This window comes from Procambarus clarkii, chromosome 14 (assembly GCF_040958095.1).
Source record: "Procambarus clarkii isolate CNS0578487 chromosome 14, FALCON_Pclarkii_2.0, whole genome shotgun sequence".
Taxonomy (NCBI): domain Eukaryota; kingdom Metazoa; phylum Arthropoda; class Malacostraca; order Decapoda; family Cambaridae; genus Procambarus; species Procambarus clarkii.
The window spans coordinates 33,558,001-33,584,738 of NC_091163.1; the positions used below are offsets into that span (position 1 = coordinate 33,558,001).

The 26,738-nt window shown below is 48.6% G+C and overlaps 1 protein-coding gene across 2 annotated transcripts in view; it reads left to right on the forward strand.

Moving 5' to 3' along the window:
• LOC123752585 (uncharacterized) overlaps nt 1-26,738 on the forward strand; it is a 147,806-nt gene that overhangs the window by 51,432 nt on the left and 69,636 nt on the right. For both annotated transcript variants that reach the window (XM_069324445.1, XM_069324446.1), the window contains exon 3: nt 18,671-19,369. In XM_069324445.1, the coding sequence (XP_069180546.1) occupies nt 18,671-19,369 (699 nt within the window). The remainder of the gene's footprint in view (nt 1-18,670; nt 19,370-26,738) is intronic.

The window sequence follows — 26,738 nt, forward strand, 5'->3', positions numbered from 1 at the left end:
TATATAGTGTAATAACACTGCAAACAGGATTGTTGGGGAGAAATTTTAGTGCACCTGACCTTGAATGGGTGAGGGAGGCAGCCGCCAGCTGACTGTGTAGCGACGTCACTTAGTGCCTGAACTAACTATATCAGCTTAGCTATACAGTTGTGGTGAACAAAACATGTAGATACTTATATATAACGTCTGTATATAATGTAATAACACCACAAACGGTATTGTTGGGGGAGAAATTTTAGTGCGTGTGACCTTGAATGAGTGAGGGAGGTAGCCGCCAGCTGACTTTGTGTAGCGACGTCTCTTAGTGCCAGAACTAACTATATCAGCTTAGTTGCACAGTTGTGTTGAACAAAACATGTAGATCCTTATATATAACGTCTGTATATAGTGAATAAAATAGAAAACAGGACGGTGGGAGGAGAAAGTGGACGAGTGAGGCGTTGTTGAGGGAGGGAGTGAGTGGCCACGAGTGGCTGGCTGGTGTGTGGCGGTCACTCCTCGTTGCTTTTCGACTCATAATACCAACTTAGTGGTTCATTATGGTGAATAAAACATGCAGATACTTATATATAACCTACGTATAGAGTGTAATAACAGTAAAACTATTTGTTTATTGTTTTATGAACATAATAATTGAATCACTAATATGCACACCATACTTTTGAGTATAGCGATGATTCACCCTTTTTATTATATAAATCTATCACACTACACACTATTGAATTATATTACTGCAAAAAACTAAGAAAAAATCAATCAGACATTGAAATAATTATGTAATAATATCTTTATGGCAACTCCCACCTGTCAACTCGGGTGACGCTGACCGCCTCTGACGACCGCTCTGTCAACGCCCACATTTTGCCAGACTTCCTCGGCCTATTGCGGCCAAAAGATGTCACCTACGATTTTTTTTTATTTTTTCCGTGCTCAGGGAACACAAATTAACATTTTTAGAAAACGAAATAATTTTTTAAAATTTTTGTTTATTGCGCACAGGGGTGCAAATCTCCTCAGGACCCCTTAGCAGCTTAAGGGTTAAGGGGGTCTTCCCTGCTGCCACTTTTGTAGATTGGAACTATGTTAGCCTTTTTCCACTCAACAGCTACAACTCCTGTAAACAGAGATGCCTGAAAAATCAGTTGAAGTGGAATGCTGAGCTCAGGTGCACATTCTCTCAGAACCCATGGTGAAACTCCATCTGGACCAACTGCTTTGTTCTTACTTAGCTCCTTGAGCATTTTTTCCACTTCATCTCTAGACACCTCTATGTGCTCTACGTTGTTCTCTGGAATTCATATTGTGTCTGGTTCCCTGAAGATTTCATTTTGTACAAACACATTTTGGAACTTTTCGTTTAACCCTTCCACTGCTCAGGGGTCCTGAGGACATTTACACCCCTGTGCGCAAGAAAAAAAAAAAAAAAAAAAATTCGTCTTCTAAACATGTTAATTTGTGCCCCCTGAGCACGGGAAAACAAAATCGTAGGTGACATATTTTGGGTGCAATTGACCAAGGAAGTCTCGCAAAAAGTGGGCGTTGACAGAGCGGTCGTCAGGGCCGGTCAGCATCACCCACGCTGACAGGTGGGAGTTGCCACAAAGATATTATTACCTAATTGTTTCAATGTCTCCGATTGATTTTTTCTTAGTTTTTTTGCAGTAATATTATTCAGTAGTGTGTATTGTAATATATTTATATAATAAAAGTGGTTAATAATCGCTATACTCAAAAGTATGGTGTGCATATTAGTGATTCAATTATTATGTTCATAAAACAATAAACAAATAGTTTTGCTGCTATTACACTCTATACACAGGTTATATATAAGTATCTGCATGTTTTGGTCACCATAACGAACAACTAAGTTGGTATTGAGAGTCAAAAAGCAACGAGGAGTTACCGCGACACACACCAGCCAGCCACTCGCTGCCCCTCCCTCAACACACGCAGTAAACTTTCTCCCCAACAATACCATTTGTGGTGTTATTACACTATATACAGACGTTATACATAAGTATGTATATATTTTGTTCACCACAACTGTACAGCTAAGCTGATATAGTTAGTTCAGGCACTAAGAGTCGTCGCTATACACAGTTGGCGGCTCCCTCACTCATTCAAGGTCACACGCACTAAACTTTCTCCCCCAACAATACTGTTTGCAGTGTTATTATCCTATATACACATATTATATATAAGTATCTACATGTTGTATGCACCGTAACTGTACACCTAAGCTTGTAGAGTGCCCAAAGAGCATAGTGGCCACCCTCTAAACAGCTAGACAAATCGTGCAGACGTCGTCACCTCCGTCACCCAAATGGCTCCTCCCAGCATAATCCTTTTGCTGTTATTACACTAATACACACATTATATATAAGTATCTACATTTGTGTTCACCATAGAGAACCACTGACCTGGTATGGTGAATGCAAACAATAACAGGTGGCCACGCAGTCAGTAAACGATGCTGTCTCCCTCCGTCTCTCAGCATCACTCCACCCACAGCGCTAATTATTATAACAATCCTGCTATTATCACAACCCTGGATATTTATATCACAGTCAGGGGCCATCTGTAATATAGTCATCGCTAAATAATAACAATTATATATTTACTTTGACATTTTTCGGCGATGCTGTGATCACAAGCTGAACAGCAATGCTGTTCGCTCATTTTGCGTGCGCCAGCCTTGGTTACTCGAACAGTACTGTGCCTCTCACACCTGAGAATATTGCCCACGATTTTTTTAAAAAATGGCGTCTGTTTACAAGAGCCCTGAGGAAGCTAATGTGAACCCCGTGTAGCCGTGGGCCATTTGAATCAGGCCTGGCACCCTATGGCGTATATATACGCCATGCGCACCATGGGACATGTTACTCAGGGCGTATATATACACCATGCGCAGTTTAAGGGTTAATGTTTCACACATTTCCTTTTCATTTTCCGTGAATTTTTTCCCATTTTCAACTCTGAAGATTATCCTTTACCTGCAGTTTGTTGTTTATGAATTTATAGAATAGATTTGGTTATGTTTTACATTTGTCTGCAATCCCTTTTTCAAAATTTCTTTCTGCCTCTCTCCTCACTGTTGTGTAGTTGTTTCTTGCATCTTTGTATCGCTGGTATATTTGGGGGTTTGGCCTCTTCCTGTATTGATTCCATTTTTGTGTCTTTTGATCTCTGGCCCTCTCGCAATTTCTGTTGAACCAATCCTGTTTCCTAGCTCTGCATCTCTGTTTTGGTATAAATATTTTTGTGCCTTTATCATATATTTCACAAAACTGGACATACATCTCATTCACTTCCTTGCCTAGCAACAAGTCTGTCCAATTATACTCACTAAAAAAAATTCTAAGGTTGCCATAATGTCCTCTCCTAAAGTCAGGTTTTCAACTGCTTCAACCTCCTTATTTTCTTCCAGATTATAACGCATTGCATACTTTATTCCCATGTTTACTTTATTTTATTTTATTATTTTATTTTACATACTTTATTTATTGTTTGGAGCATTCTATGTCTGCCATCAACCGGGCCGGGCACCCAGAAAGGTAGGCACCCCAACACAAACCCCTGATCTGGTTAAAACAACTACAGAAAACTAACAAGTAAACAGAACTCCCCAATTGAAAAACAAGCATGACGTCACACTTGCTGTGCCACTTTTCTACGCAGCTTCCCCCCCCCCCTCCGGGAGGGGGAAGGGGAAGGGGGAGCCCCAGACCCATCGCGCCGGCTATCCACCTGTCAGTTCTCGGCTGATGTGATTGTGGCTCGGTCGTGTGGCTCCAGCTCCAGATTCTCTCATGTGTTGTGCTGTGCCTTGTGTCCAGTGCTGCTCTTATGGTGGCGTGCGAGCTGGGAGTAATATTCACAGGTACTCAAGCAACATGTGCCCTTCCCTGAGTGTCCTGTAAGTACTGCCCTTGGGGCTTGGGGTTATCTTCCACATGTCACCTTGGGGTCTACCTCTGTTGGTCTTTTGCTGCTCGGTGATTGACTGCCCCAAGTGTGTTGGGGAGTTTCCTCCCTTGTTTACCTTGGGGGTAAGTGGTAAGTTTTGCACCGGTAGGGTGCAGGGTACTGCGCAGCTAGTTTTCACCTATTACAGTGGCCAGCATTTTTCCTCCTGGTTACTTTGTCCTCTTGCAGGGGTTTTCTTTTCATTTTTGTTTGTGCCTGGTGGGGGATCTGCTTTTGTTTCCCTACCCCCAGTTATCTTAGGGTCTAGACCTCCTATGTTCGGTGGTACCCCCTTGCTTGGCCCCCGTGAGTGAACATGTCCTGGGGGGGGGTTCAGTTTTAGAAGTTTGTTTGATAGACATGGGCGCCGGTTAGCAATACCCTGCCTGGGCTTACCCTTCTCGACAACACTCTAAGGGCCCTGGGAAATCCCGCGGTGGCGCAAGGGGGTTCAATGGATGCGACCCCTGGGTCCCCTCTCGCCTTGTGCGAGTTTGAGGGTTACTCTGTTCCCCTGTCTCAGGGTGACACTCAGTGTTTCTGCCTCTGTTATTCTGCCTGTTGGGTTGGTGACACCTTCAACCCGGAGTCTTGCGAGCATTTTTGCTTCTTTGTGACTCACTTTACCCAATCCACTGATGACACTATCTGGGTGCAGGCGGCTCAGGCGTTGCATGCTATCTTGAGGTTATCTTGAGAGGATTTCGGGATTTAGTGTCCCCATGGTCCGGTCCTCGACCAGGCCTCCACCCCCAGTAAGCAGCCCATAGCAGCTGTCTAACTCCCAGGTACCTATTTACTGCTAGGTAACAGGGGCTTCAGAGTGAAAGAAATATTTTGCGCATTTGTCTCCGCCTCCACTGGATATTGAACCCGAAACCTCAAGACTACGAATCTGAAGCGCTGTCCACCCAGCTGTCAGGCATCAGGTGCTAGGTTTAGGTTGCTGCAACATGCTAGGTTGATTGCTACCCCGGATGCCCCGAGGCTACCCTGCTTTGCTTGTAGAGACCTGGACTTGGGGGTGTTGGTCGTTTCGGCTTTGGTTCAGTCTGCACCTCCTCGTTCTTCTCCTGCTGTGGTTCATTCTGGTCCCCTTCCCCCTCCTTGCTTCCGGCACCGGAGTGTCTGTGGGCTTCGTGGTCGGGTAGGGGAGTGGGGGGGGGAGTTTAGAGGATTCCGAGACTCAGGAAGTTTCGGGGATTGCCCCTTCCGGGGTGGCGATGGAGGCATTCAATTCGGTTCCTCCAGTTGTTGTATATGAGTCTGACTAGTTGGGCCCCCCTTCCTTAGTGTTTTACGGCTGCCCTGGCTTCTTCTTTTGAGGCCGGGGCTTTGGAGGACAATTCGGCCCCGGGACCTGGTACAGAGGTTCCCGGGGTTGGGGAGGTGCTGGCTTGGGGACCTTGAGCCCCATTAGACCCCACCTGGGTTTTCCTACCCTTTGAGTGGGGCTTTCTGTTACAGGGAGTGGGGGTTTTCCTTCCCTTCCCTCTCTACATACGAGTTGGTTTTGGTGATGGTCCTTCCCTGGTTCAGTTCTGCGTCCCTTTGGGTTCGTCGGTTCCGTCCTTCCTGTGGGTAATTTTAACAACATTCTTCTCTGGGACATGTATTCTTCTGCGTCATGTCACATTCATGTAAGAATTGTGTCGGGATCCTGCATGACTCTTGGTCAAGTATACCAATGGGCCCATATGTGCCCTTGTGATTTAGTGCTAGATTATCTAGGGTCTCGAAGGTTTGAGAAGAACTTTGATAATTCACATATTATTGGAACGTCTGTCAGTTTCTGGTGAGGATTACCTCCAGTCCTTTCTTGAACTCGTTGGTCCACTTCCATACTACTTATCATCTTTCAATACTATATCTAATTATTTTCTAATCACATCTCATCTCCGTAGTCTGTCTTGGCAATAAAAATTATTGTTAAATGAACATTGTCGGCTACCCTCTCCAAAAGAAGGGTGGAGCCAGCTTGGACCTCATGCATTCTGAGCGTGGCCCGAGGGAGATAGTTTTGTTTCTGGACAGTGTAAACATGTGTTGGTTTTCTGCGACCTTTCTCACGGGTAATACACCGCACTAGCTACTCTCTCTCTCCAGTTATAGCCCCCTTGATACTGGGGGAGTTCTGGATTTTCTATATAGGGAAACTAGTTTTTTCTCTAAATGCAGGAGTAGGGTGGCTCGGAGTGATACCCCCTCTGCCTCTACTCTACGCTTACTCTTATCCTAATGCATTCACAACGTAGGACATAATCCACTAGCGATGCTCCCAGAATATTACATGACTGAGCTGTGTCGTGCCACTATAGTGTCTACACTCTACATGCGAGATTATACGGTCTGACTACACTGTCAGCCAGGCACTGGCTGTCGATTCTTGGATAAGTGTTGGGTATTGTTTGTGGTATGTTGATTTGGCACTTTGCGTGCATCTTAATGTTGCCTTAACCCTTAAACTGCACAACACATCATATGAAGTGTTTAGTAACTTACTATAAATTGCGCATCACATCATATGACGTGTTGGAGTACTACGCAAGATTTAAACGGCCCGCGGATACATGGGGTTCACCACACCTTCATCAGGGCTCTTGTAAACAGACGCCATTTAAAAAAAAATTGTGGGCCAAACTCCCTGGTGTTAGGGACCTCAGTATTGAGTGAGCTACCAAGCCTGATGCATGCAGCATGAGCTCACAGCACTGCTGTTCAGCTTGTGACCACAGCATCGCCTAAAAATGCCATAATATACTTGTTCATGCTATTTTGTAGCGATATTATTACAGAAGACCGCTGACTGTGATAAAACTGACCAGGGTTCTGATAATAGCAGGATTGTGGTGATATTTAGCGCTGTGCACCATGGAGGGAGGAGTAATGCTGTGGGAGGGAGGGTGGTGGCGATGTCTTCTGAGTGTGTGTGTGGCCACCTGTTATTGACTGCACTCACCATACCAGCTTAGTGGTTTGTTATAGTGAACACAAATGTAGATACTTTTATATAACGTGTGTATAGAGGGTATAAACAGCAAGAGGAGTAGGTTGGGAGCCGCCATTTTAGTGAGGGCGGTGGCGTTGTCTGCACGATTTATCATGTTTATTGGTTACCACGATGGTCTTTGGGCACCATACCAGTTTACTTGTACAAGTATGGTGAATAAAACAGGTAGATATTTATATATAGTGTGTATATAGCGTAATAACACCACAAACAGTATTGTTGGAGGAGAAATATTAGTGCGTCTGGCCTTGAGGGCGGCAGTCATCACTGACTGTGTGAGGTCCTACGTCTTTGTGCCTTTACTCACCATACAAGCTTAGATGTACAGTTATGGTGAACAAAACATGTAAATACTTATATATAACGTCTGTATATTAAAGCAAAAACAGTATGGTGGGTGGAGAATGGTGGCAAGGCAGGTGAGGTGAGGTGAGGGAGGGAGTGGCAGCCAGTGGCAGCCAGTCACTGCCTGCCACTGCCACTGCCACTCAGCATACCAACTTAGTGGTTTGTCATGGTGAACAAAACATCCAGATACTTATATATAACCTGTGTATATAGTGTAATAACCGACAAAGTATTTGTTCACTGTTTGATGAACATAATTGAATCAACAATACGCACACCATATTTTTGAGTACAGCGATGATTCACTCATTTTATTATATAAATATGTCACACTACACACTATTGAATAATATTACAGCAAAAAAAACTACGAAAAATCAATCAGAGACATTGAAATAATTAGGTAATTATCTCTTTGTGGAAACTCTGGCCTGACAGCTGGCGATCAACAGACCGCCTGGGGACGCACGCTGAGTCAGCGCCTGATTTCTGTCACACTTCCCCGCCCTATAGTGGGCAATATATGCCACTAACGATTTTTATATTATTTTTCCCGTGATCAGTGAACACAAATTAACAGGTTAGGAAGAAAAAATAATTTTTTTTTTTTTTTTTTTTTGGTATGCGCCTGTGGGTGTCAAATGGTGTATAGCTATGCGCCGTTTAAGGGTTAAAGAAAAGGAAGAGTCCATGGGAAAGGCAGCAAGAAAGGGCTGCTGGTAAGACCCAGAAACCTTGGCAGGAGGAACAGGCTCGAAAACCTCCGTCCCCCAACCCGAACGGGGCAGCCCCTGAAAACCGCCCAAGTCTCGGCCCCAACTAAACCCCGCCCCAACCCCGAAACCCGCAGACGGTCCGGAGCCGGAAACAGGGAGGAAAAGGGGGCGAACAGTACCTAACCAAAATGGGGAGGCCTCGGGGCATCCGAGTAGGAAACCAACCTAGCATGTTGCAGCAACCTAACCTAGTTTGCAGCATGGATGCCGCCTGTACTCTGAACAGTAATAACATCAGGAGAGTACTGGAGAACAAACAGAGAATATCTCTCGCAAGACTGGGTCAAGGTGTCAGTGACCCAACAGGCAACATGATGGAGGTAAAAGTGGCGACTGTCACCCGGAGACAAGGGCACAGCAACTAACGATCCCGTTCAAGATGGGTTGGAACCCGGAAGACACATTCAATGGTCCACCGAGCTCAGACAGGGGATTCCAGGGCCCGTAGGCTGACTGCTATGGGAAGCCCGGGCAAGGTGTTGCTAACCGGTTAAGAAACCTAAAAATAACAAGAGAGTAGAGGATAGCACTGAAAACCCCTGCGACGTGTACAATCACGAGGGCCTAGCAGAGGGCCGCCAAACACTACTAGTGGAACTATAGCTACACTGGGCAGACCCTTACCAGGCAATTGAAAATAAAAACAAAAGAAAACCCCGCAAAAGTACACCGTCTCCAGAGGCAACAGGAACCAGTCGCCGCTTAGGTGGCAGGTCACGCAACACCTTGACGCCCTAACCAGCACAATACCAATCCCTACCCAGGGCCAAACAAGGGCCCCAAGCCCCAGCTGGCCCCAAGGGCAAGGCAAATGCTGAGCAGCAAGAACCTCAATGGGAATGGTTCCCGAACGTCCCAGGGAAGATAACCCTGTTACGCAAGGGCAGTACTCACAGGGCGCTTAGGGAAGTCAGCCACTAAGCGCATGCAGCCCCGGCACTGATGAGGTACTCCTGGCTACCGCACAACACAACACACGGCAGTGAACGCCACACAAGGCAAACACCGCCTAGGAAACTGAGGTCAGAGAAGCGTCTATCCCGGTTGACATTAGCTTACGAACTGAAGCTTGGCAGCCAGTGCGGTAGGTCCGGGGCTTCCCCCTCCCCCTCTCGGGGCGGGGAGGGCTGTGAGGACGATCGGCGCGGCAGTAAAGTGTAATGTTTGCCATTTTCCTTGGGATTGTAGGGAGTTTCTACCTCTCTGTTCGTTTTTTTTGCTTTAGTTTTTTACCATGTGGGGTTTGTTTTGTTATGCCTACCTTTCTGGGTGCCTAACCCCGGTCAAGGGCAGATAAGGAAAACCCCAACCACAAGGGGGTTTTCCAGGGTCATTGCTCCCTGAAACCTCTCTGAAGGGGCCAGGTTCTGGCGCTGGTCCCTGGTAGGTATGAACTCCTTAGCTAATGTCCCGGTTTAATATAACATACATTAGCCCGATAAGCTCCATGGAGTCGTAGGGGCTCCCCACAGAAAAGAGGCGTTGACAGAGCAGGCGCCAAAGAAGGTCTGCTCCGCCCCAGCTGTCAGGCGGGAGTTGCCACGAAGATATTTGTTACGAACCCGGATCCAGCGTCCTAGCCAGGAGCAGTAACAACTACGCCATCTGTGGGTCGGCTCCCGAAACTCCCGCCAAATGGACGACGACACCTAGTGAGGACAACGTGTACTGGCCTCGAGGACCAGTTTCCAGTCTGGTTCAGCGCTCAACACCGCCGCTCCTGACCTCTGGTAAGGTGGTGCTCCGACGACAGCGCCATCTATGGACTGGATATGTCGGGCGTTTGTATCTGAGCCTGTGAGTGTGGTGTATTAGTGTCCCGGTTATTAATGACGTGTCTGCTTACAGAGCCGACCTGGGACCACTGTGTTGAAGGTGTAGTCAGTCTACCCGAGGCAGCCAGTCTCCATACAGTGAAGTTTGCTGCAGCTGTCGTGACGTCGTCCCCCCGGAAGAACACTGTGGTGTGTTAAGCCTGCCAGTGGAGTGGCAGTGGAAGGATTTACCCGGGACCGACGGTTGGAGACGATAATCCACTGGGGTATTGAGGACAGGAGGGTGATTGGTGATATCACACGAGACTCCTGTCTAGGGCGTACCCCTTTTATCGTCCGTGGAGTGGCCGTACCAGCTTTGGTGGCTCAGTACCTGCCAGCAGACCTGCTGGACGTGTGGTTGACGGCCTCCACGACGGTGCCCCCAGTGGACCTGTGTTGTGGCTGACCTGTGGCCAGGGTAGACTCGGCGTTCTCAGAGGACACGTCTTGAGGCCACGAAGAAAGCACCGCGGACTCAGCACCTAGCTTCAAGGATCCATAGTCTCCAGCAGAAGACTACAGTGTTGATCCCCTTTGTAAAGTGTTATTACCCCTCCCCCTTGTGTACGTTTTACTTTTATATATTTAAACGGTGATGGTTATATTATATTATATTAAGTTCTTACCTTTCTTTCCCTACTCCCTTTAAGTTACTTGCGTCACGGATCACATCCCTTGATAGCCTCTACTGGCTTGGGGCCGGATATATATATCTTCCTCTAACTACATCAGAGTAAGAACCCCGTTGCGTCCCGAGAGGGCCGTAACAATATTATTACCTAATTATTTCAATGTCTCTGATTATTTAAATTTTTTTTGCAGTAATATTATTCAATAGTATGTAATGTGTTATATTTATATAATAAAATATGTGAATCATTGCTGTACTCAAAATTATGTTGTGCATATTAGTGATTCAATTATTATGTTCATAAAACAATTAACAAATAGTTTTGCTGTTATTACACTATATACACAGGTTATATATAAGTATCTGCATGTTTTGTTCATCATAACGAACCACTAAGTTGGTATTGTGAGTCAAAAAGCAACAAGGAGTGACCGGCACACACCAGCCAGCCACTCACCACCACTCCCTTCCTCGCCAACATCCTCCTCCCACCATATTGTTTTTGTTTTTATTCACTATATACAGACATTATATATAAGTATCTACATGTTTTGTTCACCATAACTGTTCAACTAAGCTGGTATATTGCCCAAAGAGCATAGTGGCCACCTTTACACAGCATGACATGTCATGCAGATGATGCCACCACCCTCACCAAAATGGCTTCTCCCAACACTCCTTTTGCTGTTATTACACTATATATATATATATATATATATATATATATATATATATATATGTCGTACCTAATAGCCAGAACGCACTCCTCAGCCTACTATGCAAGGCCCGATTTGCCTAATAAGCCAAGTTTTCACGAATTAATATATTTTCTCAAATTTTTTGCTTATGAAATGATAAAGTTACCCATTTCATTATGTATGAGGTCAATTTTTTTGTATTGGAGTTAAAATTGACGTAGATATATGACCAAACCTAACCAACCCTACCTAACCTAACCTAACCTATCTTTATAGGTTAGGTTAAGTAGCCCAAAAAGTTAGGTTAGGTTAGGTTAGGTTAGGTTAGGTAGGTTAGGTAGTCGAAAAACAATTAATTCATGAAAACTTGGCTTATTAGGCAAATTGGGCCTTGCATAGTAGGCTGAGAAGTGCATTCTGGCTACTAGGTACGACATATATATATATATATATATATATATATATATATATATATATATATATATATATATATATATATGACCGAAAAAGTAAGATTAATAATTCTAACACGAATTTTCTCTATCTTTCGTACATTTCTTTTCACTGTTGGTGGTAATTCAAAAATCAATTCTCCAAAATTCATTTTTATTTCTAGTCTGACGCGACACTTGAGTGCGTTTCGTAAAACTTCTTACATTTTCAAAGACTTTAGTTTACACATACACAACTGAATAGAACTTACACATCTCCAATTTGTTTATATCTACATTTGAGTGAGGTGGATGGGGTGAGGTGGCATTAATAGGGTATTAATTTCATCAACACAAGACAGAACACGAAACAATGGGTATTGAATGGAAGTGATTGTAGAAAGCCTATTGGTCCATATTTCTTGATGCTTCTATATTGGAGCGGAGTCTTGAGGTGGGTAGAATATAGTTGTGCATTAATTGGCTGTTGATTGCTGGTGTTGACTTTTTAATGTGTATTGCCTCGCAAACGTCAAGCCGCCTGCTATCGCTGTATCTATCGATGATTTCTGTGTTGTTTACTAGGATTTCTCTGGCGATGGTTTGGTTGTGGGAAGAGATTATATGTTCCTTAATGGAGCCCTGTTGCTTATGCATCGTTAAACGCCTAGAAAGAGATGTTGTTGTCTTGCCTATATACTGGGTTTTTTGGAGCTTACAGTCCCTAAGAGGGCATTTGAAGGCATAGACGACGTTGGTTTTTTTTAAAGCGTTCTGCTTTGTGTCTGGAGAGTTTCTCATGAGTAGGCTGGCCGTTTTTCTGGTTTTATAGTAAATCGTCAGTTGTATCCTCTGATTTTTGTGTGTAGGGATAACGTTTCTATTAACAATATCTTTCAGGACCCTTTCCTCCGTTTTATGAGCTGTGGAAAAGAAGTTCCTGTAAAATAGTCTAATAGGGGGTATAGGTGTTGTGTTGTCTCTTCAGAGGTTGCATGGCGTTTCACTTTCCTTCTTATGATGTCTTCGACGAAACCATTGGAGAAGCCGTTGTTGACTAGGACCTGCCTTACCCTACAGAGTTCTTCGTCGACTTGCTTCCATTCTGAGCTGTGGCTGAGAGCACGGTCGACATATGCGTTAACAACACTCCTTTTGTACCTGTCTGGGCAGTCGCTGTTGGCATTTAGGCACATTCCTATGTTCGTTTCCTTAGTGTAGACTGCAGTGTGGAAACCTCCGCTCTTTTCCATGACTGTTACATCTAGAAAGGGCAGCTTCCCATCCTTTTCCATCTCGTAAGTGAAACGCAGCACGGAACTCTGCTCAAACGCCTCCTTCAGCTCCTGCAGATGTCTGACATCAGGTACCTGTGTAAAAATGTCGTCAACATACCTGCAGTATATGGCCGGTTTCAGGTTCATGTCGACTAAGACTTTTTGCTCGATGGTACCCATGTAGAAGTTTGCAAACAGGACACCTAGGGGAGAACCCATGGCGACCCCATCTACTTGCTTATACATGTGCCCATCCGGGCTCAAGAAGGGTGCCTCTTTAATACAAGCTTGGAGTAGTTTCCTTAGAATATTTTCTGGTATGTCAAGAGGAGTACAGGCTGGGTCACGATACACTCTGTCGGCTATCATCCCGATTGGGATTGATTGATTGATCTCGAAACGTTATGGGACCATGGCAAGATATATAATAATTACCTTTATGTTCAAATACCCAAAAATCCCAAAACACTGAAATTCTTTACAACGAATTCAGGCGCGATTGTCACTAGGCGGGAGGCACTATTAAACTGAGGCGCGGTCGCCGTGCCACCACACGCTAGGTCGACCATACGTGTATCAACAAACTACTTTACCCTAGGCAAAGTTCGTAACACAATTTGGATTTTACGAAGAAATTGGGCTCGTAACCTGAAAATTCGTAAAGAGGGGCATTTGTGAGCCGAGGTATCACTTTACTTCTCCCGGAACCGTGTGTATATGTAAATGTGTGTTTGATTATTTGTATATGACTAATAGTATGTTTTATAGCCACCTTGTTGTTGTTTTTTCCAGGATACGTTTTCCGCCAGCAGTTGTGGTGCTTCGGGCTCCGTTTTGGGTTCATTTCCAGGTTCCTTTGGGTTCTTCGTTTTCGTCTCCCGGAGATTTTCCTCTCAAGTTTCTCTTGTACAGGTTTGGGTGGCCCTTGGTGGTTTCCTCTAGTGTGGCCCAGTCTTGGCCTCTAATCTGGCCCCGACCTCTTTTGAGGGGCGGTCCCTGGGTCTTCCTGCCTAGCAGACTGCTGTCTTGCTTTGGCCTGGGCTCTAGCTCTGGGGTTTTCTCCACTCTTTTGTCTGTTTTGTTTGCAGTCTAGGTTGTTCCTCAGATCCTGGCAGCTTCTGCTGTTGCTGTCCTCTTTCTGCTTTGTTGGTGATCCGGGGTCGGCGTTCTCGTGCTCCCGGCTGGATCGTGCCAGGGTTCGAGTCTCTGCAGGTCGAGGTAGGCCTTGTTGTAAGTTTCTGAACCGGCGCCACCTTCTCGTACTGGGTATTGGCCCTTTCGTGGGTTGCCCCGTTGCCAGGATGCTGGGGGGGGGGGGGGGGGCAGGGACTCGTGCTGTTTGCTCATGCCTGATCCCATGATTTGTGGGTTTTTCGGATTGTGTCATCCGGCCTGTGGTGGCATTGGGTGGCTCCTCTTTCTACCGGGGGATTCGGGGCTGACTTCCCATTCACTCCGTCAGGTCATCTTGGAGTGGTGAGCTTGGGAGTGGTCGAAAAGACCTTGTCCCTCATGTGGGTTTCCTGCCTGTTTCCAGTACCGAAGTGGGACTATGCGGATATGTAATTCATTCTGGACTTGTCCTGTCTGAACCTCTGGATTCCTTGCCCCCTCCTTTTGGATAACTACTCTGTCCCTGGTTTGACTTCTGTTAGAGCCGGGTTGTTGATTAGTGTTTCTGGATCTCCGGGATATATATTGGCACCTCCCTATTCATCTGGAGTTCAGGGACTGGTTAGGTTTTGTGGTGGAGGGGCAGGCTTACCGCTTTCGTTGCCTTCCTTTTGGGTTGAATCTGGTACCTCGCATATTCACGCATCTTCCCAGTTCGTGGTGGCCCTTCTGTGTCTGCTAGTGGTTCAGGTGTAGGCCTATCTCGACAACTGGTTGGTGTGGCTCCCAGCCGGTCTGCTAGTCTGCTCACCAGAGGGGTGGTTCTTTCCCAGTTCACCGGATTCTGGTTCCTGGTGAGTTGGATGAAGTCTCATCTGGTTCTGTCCAAAGGTTCGAACCCAGCTGGGCCTCGTGAGGGACTCTCGGAACACTTCCTTGTGTCTCCCTCCGGAGGCATTGCTGCTGCTGCAGTCCTGCCTTCTGCTGTTTTTTTTTTTTTGGGGGGGGGGGGGTCCCGGGTCATGTGGTGGTTGCTTGAGCAGTTGTGCAGGAGTCTGACCTTCCCCATGCCGGTTTACTCACTGGGTCGGGTCTGGCTTCAGCGTCGAGGCCATCCCTTTCACCTCTCGCGATGGGTGGGTTCTGCCTCCAGGGGTTCATGTCCAAAGTTCACGGATGCCTCGATTCTCTGCTGGAGCTTTGTGACCAGTGCTCACCAGGGGCAGTGAGCTCCGTCCTTCCGTTTGTCGGAAAATCCGACACCATTTAATAATATCAATGCAATTGCAGATAATATTGCTGCGTTGTATACACAAGTTACCCATAGAAAATGTAACTTGTAGTGGAACTTTCCGTCTATACAAAACGGGATATCATTGCCACATACTATTATAAATTCACCACCTATTATGGTGGGAATTATTCTTAAATACATTAGTCTTTGGACTTTACCATCATAAAAACATCTCATATAAATTAACTTAATTATCAATATTAAAATAGAGTAAATGTGACCCTTCTATCACTTACTGTCATCTGGACAATGTAGGCCAGTAGCGTCAGTGGTGAGGGAGGGGTCAGCCATTGTTGTTAGACCAGAGTCGTGGAGCAAATTACGGCTCCTATAAATTCTCTTGGACTAAGTGTTTTGGAAGATCAGAGTAGTGATCTGCCATCATCAACACGCTGTCAACAATCTCAAGGGAAGTGTTTTTCTGAAACCTGTTTATCTAATCATTTTTGGCCATTAATGTTAGGTAGATATTGGGGAACCGGTTAGAACACGAATGATCGACTCAAAAAAGGTAATTAAGCCTTGGTCCTTATTTGATCTATTGTACAGTGTTTTCTCTGATATACCTGTCATATATTAGGATTCTGGCTTTATAGCTAGCGTTCTTTGACAGGTCAAGAAGAGGAAGCAATCTTGGTATATCAGTTACTGGGTGTTGGAAGCAGCCTCAAATGAGGATAATTTGGTATCTACATCCTAGTTATACCTGGTGGACTAAGGCCTGCTGTACCATAAGATAAGGAACTTCCTCAATGTATACTAATATGTGTAGTTTAATACTGTAGTTTGATTGGCTGCATATATATAAATTCAATATAAACCCCCCTAATGTGTAATGGAACGATTTGTGAGATTATTGCAGAAATACAGTCCACTTATCATACCAATTGCTATCGAAATATATAATTTTACGTAAATATAAATTCTATATAAATTCATATAAATTAAATAAATATAAATCTCACAGGTCGGTTCCCACACCGTTGGGCTCACAGTATGGTGTGGGAATTCGCAGAGATATGGTTGTCGCTTTGGAGGGTTCGGGTCACTCGGGGTTTAACGATCCAGCTCCATTTGGACTGCTCTCTGGTGGTACATTGTCTGAACCGCGGGGATTCTCTTTTGATCCTTGGCTCTTTGGGGCTGGTCCCTTTGAGTAACTCATCTGCTGGATTCTCGGGATTTGGCTTTCTGTGCGGCAAATATATCCATGGAGTGTCCGACGTCCTGGCAGATGGCCTGTCTCGGTTTATTCCCTTGTCAGTGGAATGGATGGTCGATGCCGACTTCTTCAGTTGGCTCTGCCAGACGTACGGGCTCCCGGAGTTGGATCTCTTTGTGTCGACGTGGTCTCAGTGTATCCCGATATATGTGGCACCGTTCTCCAACTGCAGAGCTGTTGCGGTTGACACCTTTCAGCAGGACTGGTCAAGGTGGGGCTACTTGTACCTCTTCCCTCCAGTCCAGCTATTGCTGCAGGTTCTGGTTCATTTGGAGTCTTACCATGGGAGAGTCGGGCCTCTTCTGGCCCTTTGGTAGCCTTCCCAGTCTTGGTTTCAGGCACTGCTTGCTCGGTGTCTGAACCAGGGGCATTTTCTGTGGCTCCGCCACTTTCAGCAAATTGGACCGGTCAGGTACACAGCTGGTTCGGTCTACTCCTCTGCTTTTTGCGTCTGGTCTTTTTGACAGGGGTTTATCACCACTAATATGGTGATCAGGTAGCTTCTTTGATGGTGTCCCACATGTGAGCTTCGTCTCAGTGACAGTATGAAGTTTCCTGGCGTTCTTTTCACCATATTCGTTCTCTTTGTAGATTGTCTTCTGTTTTGGATCGGATCAGGACTGTCGCCTCTTATTGTGCGGTGCTGCCGGAGCTGCTCTAGCTTGCATTTAGGATGTCACTTCTGCCCCATTCCGTCAGCTTTCTCGTGCTGTGTTTCACCTCCAGCCTGCTCATGCGCCGCTTGAGCCATGCTGGTCCTTGGACTGGGTGCTCTCTTTTCCCCTCGGTTTGTGGTGGACCCTTCGGTGCAGGACTGTTTTTCTAAGGCGCTGTTTCTGTTGGCATTGACCTCTGGGGGTCTGGTGGGGGAGCTTCCTGCTCTCCTCCGGCGCAGGGGTTTCTGATCTTTCGGTCCTGGTGGTTGGTTTGTGCAGTTGCAGCCGTCTCCTTCTTTTCTGGCGAAGAACAAGACGGCCGCTTTCCTGAGGGGCCTTGGGTCATTGATGCTTGGCTGGTCAGACTGGGGGTGCATCAGATGTTGTGTCTTGTGGCGGCTCTTTGCCATTATCTGCATGCTTTGGCTTCTGTGGCTGGGGATGCGCTCTGGGTTGATCCAGTTTCCCTCGTTCCCTGTTCCAGGGCTCGGGTCTCCCAGGTCGTCTGCAGGGTTATTAAGTCTAGCCAGCCTGTGGTCTACCCTTGTGCCTATGATGTTCGTAAGTTTGTTGCTTTGGCTGCCATGCATGATAACATGTCTTGGGCTGACATTCGGATGTGGGGGGGGGTTTTGGAGGTCGGATAGGGTTCTGGCCACTCATTACTTGGTCATTGTTCCTGGTACTGGTCTTTCGTGTGTGGCTTTGGGTTGCAGGTTGCAGCCAGTTGTCTCGACTTGGAGTTGAGGGGCGAGTGGCAGCCACCTCCTGCGTTAGGCCCTCTTTTATTTTACTTCTCTTTAGTTTGGTAGCTCCAGGGAGCCAGAGGAACTCTACACAGAAAACCAGCGTTGAATGTAATGAAACGCCATTTTCTGGGTGAGTCCCGGAGGCTCCCCGGCACCCTCGCTCCCTCCAGTCGATGGTTTCCATTTTGTTTTTGATTCTCAGCCTCTGAATTTGGGTGTGAGTAATCGGCACAGGAGGTCCAGGGCTCCCCCTTCACCCTCCCAGGGAGGGGAGGGCTGCGTGGACAAGTGGTGTGGCAGTGTGTATGATGTTTGCTTGTTTCTTTAGATGGGGGGGGGGGGGTGGAATCTGCCTCTCTATTCGGTCTTTGGTTGCAATTTTTCTTACCATGTGGGGTCTGTTTTGTTATGCCTACATTTCTGGGTGCTAACCCCAGGCGATGGCAGATATGGAATGTCCCCAAATACATGGGGTTTCCATAGGCCATTGCTCCCTTTGCCTTTTTGAGGCGGCCAGGTTCTGGCTTGTGGTCCTCGGTAGGCTGAACTCCAGATGACTGATGACCTCGGACTAATATGCTCATATCAGTCCGATAGCTCCAGAGAACCGGGGGGACTCACCTAGAAGATAGTTTTTTCGTTGTAAATACATGTAACTTAACCAAATATTCTTTATCCACAGGATAACAACCCAGAGGAATGTTCAGTGTGTTTTAACAATTATGGTGACACTCTGCTACGGCCTCGCACTCTGCCTTGTGGCCACACATTCTGCTCCCAGTGTATTGACAATGCTATCAAGAATGGTCAGCTGAACTGCCCCAGCTGCTGTGCCCAGCACACTGCCACAGCTGCTACTCAGTTCCCAATCAATTATGGTATGGAGGCCTTTATCAGAAAACTAAAAGGTATGGAGGTGGTGCCAGTGAAAACGGTACCCACAAAACCCAATAAAGCTCCGACCAGAGGCATCAGTAAGAAGTTACGTTCCCTGGTGGAGCAGAAGAGTAGCATCAGCAGCCTCATTACCAGCTGTGAAGAGGTACTGTCCCAGCTGGGTGAGTACCGGGGGCAGCTGGGGGACTGGAAGACTCAACACCTCCAGCTCCAGGACAGACTCTATGCTCTGGTAGAGCAGAACAAGTCAGCAATGAAGCTCTTGGAACTGGAGGATACCAGTGTGGTGGATATGACAACACAAGGAGAGGAAGGGAAGACTCAGCTGCAGGCCATGTTGGGGAGCCTCGACACAGTCAACACAGCACAGGAGGTTGGCACAACCATAGACACAGCTGATGAGTGCAGCATGAAGGTAGAAGATTGGCTCCAGAAGTGCCAGGAACTCTTCCCAGATGTCAACACTGTCCACACCTCAGTGAAGGTATGCTGCTGAAGGTCACATTGTTCTCACCCAACTGAGTGTAGTATTGCCTCTATATAAACACTTTTGATATGGAGACACATCAAGATGAGAGTAAACTTTATATATATAGGATGATATGGAGACACATCAAGATGAGAGTAAACTTTATATATATATAGGATGATATGGAGACACATCAAGATGAGAGTAAACTTTATATATATATAGGATGATATGGAGACACATCAAGATGAGAGTAAACTTTATATATATAGGATGATATGGAGACACATCAAGATGAGAGTAAACTTTATATATATAGGATGATATGGAGACACATCAAGATGAGAGTAAACTTTATATATATAGGATGATATGGAGACACATCAAGATGAGAGTAAACTTTATATATATAGGATGATATGGAGACACATCAAGATGAGAGTAAACTTTATATATATAGGATGATATGGAGACACATCAAGATGAGAGTAAACTTTATATATATAGGAAACTTTTTGTTTTAAAGCCTGAAACATTTTTATTAATAAAGTCAACTGTCATCTTGGTGTTTCTCTACCTTGTGGTCAGCACTCAGTGTACACTACACTGTGGTCAGCACTCAGTGTTCACTACACTGTGGTCAGCACTCAGTGTACACTACACTGTGGTCAGCACTCAGTGTACACTACACTGTGGTCAGCACTCAGTGTACACTACACTGTGGTCAGCACTCAGTGTACACTACACTGTGGTCAGCACTCAGTGTACACTACACTGTGGTCAGCACTCAGTGTTCACTACACTGTGGTCAGCACTCAGTGTACACTACACTGTGGTCAGCACTCAGTGTACACTACACTGGTCAGCACTCAGTGTTCACTACACTGTGGTCAGCACTCAGTGTTCACTACACTGTGGTCAGCACTCAGTGTTCACTACACTGTGGTCAGCACTCAGTGTACACTACACTGTGGTCAGCACTCAGTGTACACTACACTGTGGTCAGCACTCAGTGTACACTACACTGTGGTCAGCACTCAGTGTTCACTACACTGTGGTCAGCACTCAGTGTACACTACACTGTGGTCAGCACTCAGTGTACACTACACTGTGGTCAGCACTCAGTGTACACTACACTGTGGTCAGCACTCAGTGTTCACTACACTGTGGTCAGCACTCAGTGTTCACTACACTGTGGTCAGCACTCAGTGTTCACTACACTGTGGTCAGCACTCAGTGTACACTACACTGGTCAGCACTCAGTGTACACTACACTGTGGTCAGCACTCAGTGTACACTACACTGTGGTCAGCACTCGGTGTTCACTACACTGTGGTCAGCACTCAGTGTACACTACACTGGTCAGCACTCAGTGTACACTACACTGTGGTCAGCACTCAGTGTACACTACACTGTATTCACCAAGTTTTGCTTGCGGGGGTTGAGCTCTGATCTTTCGGTCCGCCTCTCAACTGTTACTAACTACTAATTAATTTTTTTCTTCGGGAGCCCCTATGGCCCCGGAGCTATCCAGGCTGACATGAATATCCTTAACTTTGGCATCAGTTGATGTGGGTGGAGTTCTAGGCCTACCGGTGACTACGAGCCAGAACCTGGCTCCCTCAGAGAGGCACGAGGAGCAATGGCCTATAGAAATGCACATGTGGTTTTGGAGCATTCTATATCTGCCATCAACCGGGACAGGCACCCAGAAAGGTAAGCACCCCAAAACAAACCCCTGTTCTGGTTAAAATGGCAAAAATAGACAAACGAGTGGACAGAACTCCCCAAATGAAAACTACCAAACGAGCATGACGGCACACAAGCTGCTCCTCATGTCTAGGCAGCTCCCCCCCTCCCCGGGAGGGGAAAGGGGAAGCCCAAGACCCTCGTGCCAACGATCCACACCACAGTTCTTCGGCTGGTGTGATGCATCGCAGTCGTGTGGCTCCAGCTCCTGACTCTTGTGTTGTGTTATGCTTTGGTTCAGTGCTGCTCTTACGGTGCGTGGGAACTGGGAGTATTATTCCAAGGTGCTCGTGCTGCATGCGCTTAGGGTTCCCTTCCCTAAGTGCCCTGTAAGTACCGCCCTTGGAGCTTGGGGTTATCATCCACAAGTCACCTTGGGTCTACCTCTGTTGGTCTTTTGCTGCTCAGCGACTGAACGCCCTGAGTGTTTGGGGGGGGGGGGGTTTCCCGCCCTTGTTTACCTTGGGGTAAGTGGTAGAATTTGCACTTGTAGGGGTGCGGGGTTCTGCGCAGCTAGTTTTCACCTATAACAACAGCCGGCTCTGTTCCCTTTTGGTACGTTGCCATTTTGCGAGGATTTTTTTTTTCGATTGGCGGGGGAGGGGGGGGTCTGCCTCGGTATTACTTTCCCGTTTTACTAGGGTTGCTTTTGTTTGGTGGTACCCCCTGCTTTGCCCTCGTGAGTGGACACGTCCCGGGGGTTCAGCTTGAGCAGTGTTGTTTGGTCACTTAGGCGCTGGTTAGCAGTACACTGCCTGGGATTACCCTTAGCAGACCCAGTCTAGTGGCCCTGGGAAACTCCGCGGGGGCACTCGGGTCTGATGGATGTGACCCCTGAGTCTCCTCTCGCTATGTGTGAGTTTGAGGGTTGCTCTGTCCCCCTTGTCTCAGGGCGACGCTTATTGATTTTGCCTCCGTCATGCTGCCTGTTGGGTCGGTGACACATTCGACTCGGAGTCCTTCGAGATTTGTTACTTGTTTGTGACTCAATTCACCCAATCTACAGATGACATTGTTCGGGGTGCAGGCGGCTCGCACGTTGCAGGATAGGTTTAGGTTGTTGCAACGTGTTCGGTTGGTTGCTTCCCCAGATGCCCTGAGGCTGCCCCGTTTTGCTTATAGGGACCCAGACTTTGAGGTGTTGGTCACTTCGGCCTTGGTTCAGTCCGCGCCCCCTTGTTCTTTCCCTGCTGTAATTCATTTGGTTCCTCACCCACCCACCCCCTGCTTCCGGCTCATAAGTGTCTGAGGGCTTCGGGGTCAGGGCAGGGTTCAGAGGTTTCTGAGACTAGGGCGGTTTCGGGGGTTGCCCCTTTCGGGGTGGAGATGGAGGCATTCAAGTCTGTTCCTCCAGCCATAGCTCCAGGGTCTGATCATTGGGCCCATTTTCTTTCTGCCATTCTGGCCGCCCCGGCTTTTTCTTGTGAGACCGGGGCTTTGGAGGACGACTTGCTCCCGAGGCCTGACGTGGAGGCTCCCGGGGTTGGGGAAGAGCTGGTTTGGGGAGGAGCTGGCTTGGGGGCCTTGGGCCCCGTTGGACCCTTGGAGGGTCGGAACACTCTACAAGCGAGTCTTACTGTTACAAGGAGTGGGGGTTTTCCTTTCCCTCCTCTGCGTACGAGTTGGATTTAGGTTCGGCACCTCCCCGGGTTCGGTTCCGTGTCCTTCCAGGTCCTTCAGTCCCGTCCTTCTAGAGGTTTTCAGCTTCCCGCGTCTCGCCTGCTGAGGTGCGGGCGGCCATTGCGGCTTACCTCCTGCACGACCCGGAGTATGCCTCCATAATGGATCTATCTTCTTTCAGGTTTGGGGCTTCGTCTATGTACCGGGTTTGTTACGAGGTTCAGGGTTCGTCCTGGCTTATGGACTGGCCTTTGTTCTCGCTGGATGCTTGGGAAGCTTTCTGTCATACCCACACACTTCAGTGGCGCGAGGCGTTGACTGTGGTCCAGGTTTACCTGGGGGGCAACTTTGAGCACCTTAATGAGTGCCTTTTTGTTCCGGCCCTTCTGCTGGATGTTGGCATGGTTCAGCTTCACGTGCAGGTTCCTTCCCTGTCGGCTGCACTTGTGGCTGAGGACTTTCGTGCACGTGGCCTGTTGGCTGCGCTTGTGGCTGAGGACTTGCGCGCACATGGCCTGTTGGCTGCGCTTGTGGCTGAGGACTTGCGTGCACATTGCCTGTTGGCTGCACTTGTGGCTGAGGACTTGTGTGCACGTGGCCTGTTGGCTGCACTTGTGGCTGAGGACTTGCGTGCATGTGGCCTGTTGGCTGCGGTTGTGGCTGAGGACTAGCGCACACGTGGCCTGTTGGCTGCACTTGTGGCTGAGGACTTGCCCACACGTGGCCTGTTGGCTGCGCTTGTGCCTGAGGACTTGCACACACATGGCCTGTTGGCTGCACTTGTGGCTGAGGACTTGCGTGCACGTGGCCTGTTGACTGCGCTTGTGGCTGAGGACTTGCGCACACGTGGCCTGTTGGCTGCGCTTGTGGCTGAGGACTTGCGTGCACGTGGCCTGTTGGCTGCGCTTGTGGCTGAGGACTTGCGCGCACGTGGCCTGTTGGCTGCGCTTGTGGCTGAGGACTTGCGTGCACATTGCCTGTTGGCTGCGCTTGTGGCTGAGGACTTGTGTGCACGTGGCCTGTTGGCTGCACTTGTGGCTGAGGACTTGCGCACACGTGGCCTGTTGGCTGCACTTGTGGCTGAGGACTTGCGCACACGTGGCCTGTTGGCTGCGCTTGTGGCTGAGGACTTGCGCACACGTGGCCTGTTGGCTGCACTTGTGGCTGAGGACTTGCGCACACGTGGCCTGTTGGCTGCACTTGTGGCTGAGGACTTGCGTGCACGTGGCCTGTTGGCTGCACTTGTGGCTGAGGACTTGTGTGCACGTGGCCTGTTGGCTGCGCTTGTGGCTGAGGACTTGCGCACACGTGGCCTGTTGGCTGTGCTTGTGGCTGAGGACTTGCGCACACGTGGCCTGTTGGCTGTGCTTGTGGCTGAGGACTTGTTCACACGTGGCCTGTTGGCTGTGCTTGTGGCTGAGGACTTGCGTGCACGTGGCCTGTTGGCTGTGCTTGTGGCTGAGGACTTGCGCGCACGTGGCCTGTTGGCTGTGCTTGTGGCTGAGGACTTGTGTGCACGTGGCCTGTTGGCTGTGCTTGTGGCTGAGGACTTGCGCACACGTGGCCTGTTGGCTGCACTTGTGGCTGAGGACTTGCGTGCACGTGGCCTGTTGGCTGTGCTTGTGGCTGAGGACTTGCGCGCACGTGGCCTGTTGGCTGCACTTGTGGCTGAGGACTTGCGCACACGTGGCCTGTTGGCGGCGCTTGTGGCTGAGGACTGGCGCACACGTGGCCTGTTGGCTGCACTTGTGGCTGAGGACTTGCGTGCACGTGGCCTGTTGGCTGCACTTGTGGCTGAGGACTTGCGCGCACGTGGCCTGTTGGCGGCGCTTGTGGCTGAGGACTTGCGCACACGTGGCCTGTTGGCTGCACTTGTGGCTGAGGACTTGCGCACAAGTGGCCTGTTGGCTGCGCTTGTGGCTGAGGACTTGCGTGCACGTGGCCTGTTGGCGGCGCTTGTGGCTGAGGACTTGCGTGCACGTGGCCTGTTGGCTTCAGTCCTGCGTTTCTTTTCCCTCCTGGAGCTGTCTTCGGATTGGCTTGAGGACGTGGTGGAGGCGCTTGGGGCCGTTCCTTGGGTCTGGTGCTTTGGTCTCGGCTGGTCGTGCGTCGTCTGCACTTTTGAAGTTGTTTGCGACGATCCTGCGGGATGCACTGTCGTGGTTTTTTGCTGCACGTCTCTCGTGTCGACAGGTGGTTTTCACTGCACGTCTCGTGTTGACAGGTGGTTTTCGCTTCCTCCATAGAATCCGCTTGGGCCTTGGCTCTTAGACTGTCTTTGCCCTTTTGTCTTTTGATGTTTGCGGCCTATGCGGTCGAGCAATATATGCGGGTAGCTTCTTCCAGCTGCTGCCCAATGTCTGACTTGTTGGTTCTCCGGGGTTCCCGGGTGGGTTCTTCCCGGAGGGGTCGTGCCAGGGCTCGTGGTTCTGCTCGTCGGGTAGGCCACAGGTGCCAGTTTTGGAGCGGTGCCACCTTCGGTCCCGGCTGCACCTGGTGCAGCCAGGTGCAGCCTGGTGATCTTTTTGCGGTGATCGCTCTGTGCGCAGGTCGGATTCTCATAAGGAGCATCGGCCATTTTGCATTTTTTCTCGCGGCCTGCGGTGCTGTTGGGTGGCTCCTCCTCCTTAGGGGGGGGGGGTTAGGGGCTGGCAGGGCAGGCCTCTTCTCCTGCGCTTTGTCAGGTCGTCTTGGAGTGAGTGAGCTTGGGCGTGGTCGAAATGACGACATCTCTCAGGTGGGTTTCCTGCCGTTTCTGGTTCCGAAATGGGACTGTGTGGACCTGCGGTTCATTCTGGACTTGTCATGTCTGAACCCCTGGGTTTCCTGCCCCTCCTTTTGGATGACCACTCTGCCCCTGGTCCGGCTGCTGGTGGAGCCGGGTGCTTTGATGGTGTCCTTGGACCTCAAGGACGCGTATTGGCATGTCCTGATTCATCCTGGGTTCAGGGACTGGTTTGGTTTTGTTGTGGGGCATCAGAGTTACTGCTTTCGTTGTCTCCCGTTCGGGTTGAACCTGGGGTCTCACATGTTCACACTCTTTATCCGAGTCGTGGTGACCTATATGCGTCTGTTAGGTGTTCAGGTGTTGGCCTACCTTGACGACTGGCTGGTTTGGGCTCCCAGTTGGTCCATGTGTCTGCTCGCCAAGGGTTTAGTGCTTTTCCAGCTAGCCGGGTTAGGGTTCCTGGTGAACTGGCAGAAGTCCCATCTGGTTCCCTCCCAGGTTCGGACCTGGCTGGGTCTTGTATGGGATTCTCAGACCACTTCCTTGTCTCTCCCTCTGGAGTCTCTCCTTCAGCTGCAGTCCCGTGTGTTTGTTTCTGGCGGGTTCCCGGGTCGCTCTGAGGTTGCTCAAGGGTTTGTGTGGGAGTCTGAACTTTGCGATGATGATCTACTCACCGGTCGGGTTTGTCCTTGTCGGCTGTTCTGGTTTCTTTGGGGACGTTTCTTTCGCCTCTCATGCGATCGCTGGGTTCGACCCCTGAGGGGGCCTTACGTCAGCTGCTGCATTGTCAGCTTCCTCTTCGGGTTTTTTCTGGGTTCATTGCCTTGGCGCCTATCCAAGCCATCGCTCGATGTGTTCATGGAAGCGTCATTTCTCGGCTGGGGCTTTGTGACCAGTGCTCACCAGGCCAGCCGGGGGCAGTGGGGTCTGTCCTTCCGTTGGGCCCACAGCACGGTGCGGGTGTTCGCTGAGTTGTGGTTCGCGCTTCGGAGGGTTCAGGTCGCCCGCAGATCGACGATCCGGCTCCATTCTGACTGCTCCCTGGTGGTTCATTGCCTGAATTGAGGGGGTTCGATGCAGTCCTTGGCTCTTTGGGGCTGGTCGCTTCAGGTGACTCGTCTGCTGAGTTCTCGGAGTTTGGCTCTCCTGGGGGTTCACTTCTGGGGGGGGTGTCCAATGTCCTGGTGAACGGCCTCTCCCGGTTCATTCCCCTGTCCACGGAATGGACGGTCGATGCTGACTCATTCAGTTGGCTTTGCCAGAAGTTCCGGTGCCCATTCAGGTGGA